At 34.8% G+C, this 7,500-nt stretch overlaps 1 protein-coding gene across 2 annotated transcripts in view; it reads left to right on the top strand.

Moving 5' to 3' along the window:
• The first annotated feature begins 2,493 nt into the window (after positions 1-2,493).
• The window catches only part of LOC137642589 (transient receptor potential channel pyrexia-like), a 6,491-nt gene continuing 1,484 nt past the window's right edge, over positions 2,494-7,500 (top strand). The window contains exons 1-4 of one of the 2 annotated variants that reach the window (XM_068375293.1): positions 2,494-2,686; positions 5,305-5,556; positions 5,826-5,984; positions 6,301-7,500. The exon at positions 6,301-7,500 is cut by the window's right edge and continues 1,484 nt beyond it. In XM_068375293.1, coding sequence (XP_068231394.1) covers positions 5,431-5,556; positions 5,826-5,984; positions 6,301-7,500 — 1,485 coding nt within the window. In that variant the 5' untranslated portion in view covers positions 2,494-2,686; positions 5,305-5,430. Of the gene's footprint in view, positions 2,687-4,233; positions 4,305-5,304; positions 5,557-5,825; positions 5,985-6,300 lie in introns of those variants that run through there. The other variant, XM_068375284.1, reaches the window with a different exon arrangement.

The following is a 7,500-nucleotide window of genomic DNA, read 5'->3' as shown; positions in this document are numbered from 1 at the left end:
TCCCTTGCCTCTGCCATTTATCACTGTCCCTTGCCTCTGCCATTTATCACTGTCCCTTGCCTCTGCCATTTATCACTGTCCCTTGCCTCTGCCATTTATCACTGTCCCTTGCCTCTGCCATTTATCACTGTCCCTTGCCTCTGCCATTTATCACTGTCCCTTGCCTCTGCCATTCATGATGGCCTTTAAAGCCTTTAAACTCATAACAAAAACAACTTACATTAAATATTTTAGTTTACCCTTAATCTCAGCTAATGGTTTATAACAATATTTATAGAAAACGTATTTATAGTATAAGACTGGTATAACAAAAGTAAAGTTATTGATTTTATCATCTATCTTCTATAACGTTATATCATATCTAAATGTTTCAGTAGTTGTACATGCTATACGTGAAGTTATTAGAATTTTCAACGACGCTTTTTAACAAATGAAATCCTCTATATTGAAGAAAAGAACTCAATTATTTTCTTAATGGTGAATAGGTTTTATGAGCATTCTTATGTAAATTATGCATATCTGTGGGTAGTGTTTCATTTTATATTTTGCCAAATTTCCCAAGACAATTTTAACCAACATATTTCATTAGATCTCTACTAGTACTGAACATTAGTTTAAACCTCATAACCATAATTCGCTGGATAATAATGACAGAGATCATCACAAATTTTCGTTTCCACCTCCCGCTCTGTATCAATGCCGCGGGTAGTCATCCTGGACCAACCTTTGACAATATTTGTGTGTTTTATCTTGAAGAGCAATTTCTAGATCAATGTCCTTTTTTTCTATTTAGACCTATATTTTATAAACGCTACGTAGGTGACACGTTAGCTATTTTTAAGCAAAAGGAACATGCTATTATATTTTTAGATTTCATTTATAATGTTCAAACAGCTAAGAACATCCCTATTGATCACGTAGAAAACGAGTTACTATAGCTTGACGTTAATATTACTATAGAGCAGACATGTTTAGACACTAGTATGGCCTATATTGGCTTAGGCATCCATTTTATAGCTTTTGTTTTTAGAATTTTAAAATAAATGCCATAAAAATTTTTATCCATGTGGTATTTTCTATTTCATCTGATTGGTTATCCTTTCATAACGGGATTAATATTTTGGAACAATACTTCAATGATAACTGTTGCTCAACATAATATTTCATAGGTCCGTCAAAAAAATCTAGATAAACTAAATCAATAGAAATTTCAAATACCTACTGTGCTAAAAAATATGTTCTAAGATTCGATACCTTTCATCCATAATGAGAAATATGGTAAACAAATGGGAGTTATTCTTAGAAATTTAGTTTTCAAAGTCTGGATCTCAAATATTATCAATCTTTAAGAATCCTTTGACAGTGGGACCCATGCCTAGATTTAAGAATTCTCTCTCAAATCGAATGAGGTTTTCAGTAGTTGATGTTTACTTGTTCGAGATGTAATTTTGGAAATTATGTGGGTTCCACAAAAAGACTGTTCAAATTTTGCATAGATGCTAATAGAGAAGATACCCATCGGACCGGATATGGGCTCAATAAGGAGGAGTTCTCAACCATCACATAACATGCAAATAAATGCATAACTAATATTTAACATAAAAATTTCAAAATTATTGCACAATGCCAAACAACTTCTTTTTGCTAGTTTTATAGTCGTTAACGATTAAAGAACAAGTTCCTAAACTACATAACCAATTATTCTCCGTCCCTGTCCACATCACTTACCCAAAACGTTAGTAAGAATAAGAATGAAAGATGTCAAGAATATTTGCTGACCTGTTTGTTTTATAGTTGAAGCATGCCAAGAGCAACGACCTACCTCAAAATATATACACATACACAATATATATATATATATATATATATATATATATATATATATATATATATATATATACATACATATATACACGTGTGTATTTGTGTGTGTGGAACCCATGTGGGGATTTTGTCATCAGTGGACCTCAAGGGGACGCCGGGCTCACAGGCAGTAAAATCATTGTCGACACATACGGCGGATGGGGTGACTTCTGTCACAATTACTCCCAAAATCTAATGAAATTATCCCTAGATCATGGCCAATAATCCCGCCAAATTTCATGAGATTCGGTCAAATAGTTTTTGAGTTATGCGAATCACAAACGAACATACAACCGTGAATAAATAAATACACGTTTCTTAAATCATAAACTTCTGGAGAAGGTAATTAGCACGTTACATTTAACGGCTTCTGTCGTTTAATTTGGCTGGAGTCTTAACGGCACTTGAATGTGTGTGCTGCATAGAATAAAAAGTAGATGCCATTCTCCATTATTCATACGTGCGTCGTGCGGCATTACAGCGGAGAGAAAAATAAAGATACCAGTTGTAGGCAAAAGTGGAATCTAGATGGATAGCCAATATAATATGAAGAAACTGATTTTAGTGGCTTGTTTCATCTATAGACAAAACAAGCCACGAAATAACTTTTTACACAAAATACTAGAACTTACTTTTCTTCCCCTGCTGTATGGGACCGGAAAAGCAGCCATCAAAGTAAGTAAGTAAAATACCGAAGTTTCGTTGGGGGGAAGGATCACTACTAACCACAGTCAAGGCTGCGATGCAGTAAACGGAAGCATTTGAGACCTTCCGAACACTTCTATTAAGATTAAGAAAACTGCGCTTCGCAACAACTTTCCAGGTAGGAAGTCAGTTCATCTGGTCTTCATGATGGGTTTCCTAATATTTATCCCTTTCTAACGCGAAGTTAGATTATGTAATATAATTTCGCCATTCTCAAAATCCACCATTGTGAAGATAAGAAAGAATCAAAATATATTTATTGTTTGTAATAATCACTGTTAGAAGAAACAAACTGGGTTATTATGGTGATTAACTACCGTAACTATCCAAACCATACATTGCCCAAGCAAACAAATTTAATAACAACGCCTCGATAATTCGTTATTACAGCGTTAATTAACCAAGGTTTTTAAAAGCCATTTTATTATTACGGGCTAATAAAATATAAACTGAAATTTTTCGTTAGCCTGGGAGAGCGTTTTATTTGCATAACCCACTTAACAATCAAGAAAGGAAAAATGTTTTTAAAAAGTAAGGAAAAAATGCTTTAAAACGTAGAGAAATAAATATATCTTAATTCACTTCCACATGTATTTATTTTTATTGTTATTAAATATATAGCCTCCTGAAAACAAATAATATATATATATATATATATAGAGAGAGAGAGAGAGAGAGAGAGAGAGAGAGAGAGAGAGAGAGAGAGAGAGAGAGAGAGAGAGAGAGAGAGGGAGAGACGGGGGAAAACTCATATAAATCAGAGAGCGGGGAGGAGCACATTGGGCAAATATAAACATAATAAAAAATAGCTGATAAAAAACAGAGAGAGAGAGAGAGAGAGAGAGAGAGAGAGAGAGAGAGAGAGAGAGAGAGAGAGAGAGAGAGAGAGATTGGGCAAACCAAAATGCAGGAATAATAATTCAATGGAAGAGAAAAAGGAAAAAATCATCGGTGTTCATACGTCAAATTATGGAAATATACACGAAGCCATCTAGAAAATAAGAATAAAGAAATCGACATAAACGACAAACCTGAAAATGAAAGAATATTGTTTGAATCACGATCTCTGACGACATCGATCATGTGTAAGAAAGATGAGTAGACTTTGTGTGTCTTGAGTAAACTGAAGTCACAAAACCGTTGCAGATGCTGAATTATTCTTATTTATAGGGATTATTTCGTAGTACTATATATAATATCAATACTTTAATGTGGTGGTATATTCCTACACCTTGCTATAAAACTTTTCATTTTTAGTTCAGTTACACTTTAAAGTTTTATGTTGTTTCTTGACATTTTCACCAATTCCGATGTGTTCAGGAATGCTCTATTTAAAAAATGGTTTTTGGTTTTATTTTCTAGATGAATTTGTAGGTCATCCGAGTTGGTGATAATTAAGCATAAATATATTTTTAAAGAACCTTTCCCATCCATAAGTCATATTTATTCTGAGTCAACATTTTTAATCATAACTATTTCACGTTGGAAGAATTTCATTAAGTAGATGGACAGTATTATACTTGATGATTATCCAAAGTATGGCAAAGAAGCCAAGGTTTGCTATCGCAAGAGGCCTCCCCAAACCTCTTTATTTATAGATAAGTTGGATGGGGAGATGATGGCTAACGGTTGGCAACGCATTCCTTAGAATGTCAGTGGCACACAGTTGCCTACAAGGCTCCGCATAATACAGAGTGGCTCGTGAATTTGTAAATAGGAAATTTCAAATCCTACAAGTAAATGAAAGCGAAGACATTTTGAAAAAAAAAATACCTTTCTTGTGAAGTTATTTGTTTTGAAAAGCAACCAGTGACAACTTTTATTAAAAATTTTACTGGTTATTCAACACTTTGATATCGTAATTATGTAACAAAAGAAAATAGTGATTATGTCTATTTATTTACCTGGGAAAAGAGCTAACCATAGGAGCTCATCTGATGACTGCACTCTGTCATTCCAATGGGGCTTTTGTTTTGTTCAATTTCATAATAAGCTATGTAATTTTGTGATAGTGATAGGAAAAAGACCGGAGTGGAAATCAGCTGCAGAATCAATATGCTGTAGTCTCTTCGCTAATCGATGAAATTTGTGCACATCTATAGAAATTGATTGTCTAGACTTCTTTTGTCTCCTTCAAGATTCTACCATCTTTCCTTAACGACTTATTTATTATTATTTCTCAGGAAGAGAATAGCCCACACCAACCTGTCACTGAAAATTGTTAATAGCCCTCTTATTTGGCAGCCTTCTTTGCTTGTCGCAGATGTGTTGTTTCCAAATAGTTTTCTTTTGCTTAGTGAGTAAACCTTTCCGAAATAGGGATGATGATTCTAAAGGCATTGTAGAATAATGGCGAGAGTTGAGAAATGTATTGACAACCATATGACGAACGAGGACTTGAAATAGAGATAAAAAAATTTCTGAAATGCTTGTAATGCATCCATTAGTTCCTATGTTGTGTGTTTAACCGACTATGAAAATTCCTTCAAAACTTTTAAGTTTTTATTCCTCGAACAAGTCATTCAACAAAGGATTTAAGCCGAAGTCTTTCAGTTATAAACGAACTTTCCTTTCTTATTTTAGTGCTATGGAATATTCTGGTATTCACAAGTTCTAGACGCCTACGTTTATTAGATGTTTTGCAGCATATTTCAACAAAAATAATTTCAAATGTTAGATAGAAACTGCACAATTCAATTTTCTAGATTTCTAAAATGTAAAAAAATTATTTTCCAGGTTTCCATGTACTGTTTCTCCTATATAAAAATTTTGAATGATCTTGAAACGTTAAAGAGAGAAAACAAAATTGATAATGGTTTCCTTAAATGACAGTCATCAAACCCTCTTGGTTTTCATTACAAAATGAATATGATACCTATGTGTAATGTTAACAACTGCGACGAGACTGACAGAGCTGCAACAAGGCTTGGTAATGGACTGGAAGGCCCCGTTAGTCAGCGTGATGAGGATATTCGCGCAATAATTGAGGTATGTAATGCATCGAAGAAATTTCCACGAGGCTAGGAACTTTCACGCTGTCAGATAACAGGATTAAATGGATTTTGTATGCTATAGTTCAAACTAGATTTTCTCTTGAGTAATGAAAAGACTAATGTCCATGTGACGAAGAACTATCCTTGACCAGGAGACATATTAGGTTTCTGTCTTAGCGAATATTACTCACAACCGTTCTTTGGCATGAAATAACTCGTTATTTTCATTGTTAATGAAGGCGGGTTACATTTTCTCACTGACAGGCTATTCGCAAGGAAGAGCTCGATCATGTCACAAGTTTGTTGAATGAACATCCGGAGCTGGTGAACTATATGGGACAGGATGGTTCATCTCCACTCCATGTATCCTGCCAAGTCCATCATCTTGAGATCATGAAATTGCTGCTGAAACAAGGGGCCGATGTAAGTGTCATCCTCTAGTACTTTATCTGTATAATATGCTACGAGAATATGATTTTATCTTAGATGCTGGGTAGATGTCAGGATTAGCTAAAATAGTATTTTTTAGCATAATAATAATAGATTAGATGACTCTGAAGCCTTAAGAAAAAAACTAACTATAGTTTACTTTTTCTGTAAGTTTACTTCAAATTTTAGTGTTAATTGAAAACTCAAAATGGCAGCCACTTCATTATACAGAATTCAATAGATTTTATCTAGTAATATTAAAGACGACTACAAATTTCAACATTAAGAATTCTTTTTTTTTTTTTTTTAGGTTGAATTATTTGACAGTTTTGGAAATACTCCATTACACCTAGCTGTGAAGGAATGCTGGCTTGATGGGATTAAGGAACTCTTAGAACATGGGTCTTCTCCGAATGAAATAAACATCCCTACCAGCAAAATGGAGGAGAGTTACAGGGAGACACCTCTTCACACAGCAGTGAGACTTGGAGTTCTGGAGTCAGTTTCCCTTCTTCTGCAATACAATCTTGACTTGGGCGTCAAAGACAGCAACAACAATTCTGTGTTACACTTGGCTGTATCCTTGCATAGACCAGACCTGCTCGAGTTACTAGTAAAGGAAGTCGACGGTTCATTTGAAAGCGAAGCTAAAAGCTCGGTTGACCATACATTATTCCATGCGGCCCTGAATGATTGCAAAGATGTTGATGAAAGTAAAATCATCAAAATATTAGAATTGATATGGAGCATAAATCACGATATCAACAAGGTTAACCTTCAAGGAGAAAGTCCACTATTTCTTGCCTGTCGATCTGGCTTACCCAATGTCGTTAGCTTTCTTCTCTCCAAAGGCTGTGACCCAATGGTCATCACTCAACGAGGGCAATCCTCATTACACAGTGCATGTCAAGCTGGCTGCAGCGCAACTTTGAAGCACCTGCTTTCTACTGGACTTGTTAACAATTTAGTTACTAAGACAGATAATGACAATAATTCCCCCTTTTACTTTGCTGCCCACAGCTCATCAAATGAATGTTGTGAAATTCTACTTAAAAACGGAGCACATTTGACAGATACGAACGAGGGAGATCAAACAAATTGTTCTCTTATTCTAGAGAGGCTTCCAACTGCTCTGCAATTACTCAGAAAGACATTCGACGCTCAGATATCAGTGTGTGAAAAAAGTGAAATGGATCCGTGCTTCAGTGTCAGCTTTGACTATTCCGTCCTTCTATCTTCTAAGAATGAAAACATTCAAAGTTCCATCATATCTGAACTGATTGGCTCCTCTGCAGAGCCTCTTATAAAACACCCATTACTCGAAAGTTTTCTTTTCATTAAATGGCGCCATATTAGTAGTTTTTTCTACTTTTATGTCACATTGTTCCTTATCTATGTCCTGTTGCATACAAGCTTTATCTTTTTGACATTTGGACAAAATGCAGTCGACTGGTCTGAAAATACAGGTCTTTTGGTGGTATATCAAATATCACATATTCATGTTCTCCTA

The sequence above is a fragment of the Palaemon carinicauda genome, chromosome 1 (genome assembly GCF_036898095.1).
Source record: "Palaemon carinicauda isolate YSFRI2023 chromosome 1, ASM3689809v2, whole genome shotgun sequence".
NCBI classification, from domain to species: domain Eukaryota; kingdom Metazoa; phylum Arthropoda; class Malacostraca; order Decapoda; family Palaemonidae; genus Palaemon; species Palaemon carinicauda.
The sequence above is the reverse complement of the archived record's forward strand: the minus strand, read 5'-3'. Positions and strand labels throughout refer to the sequence as shown.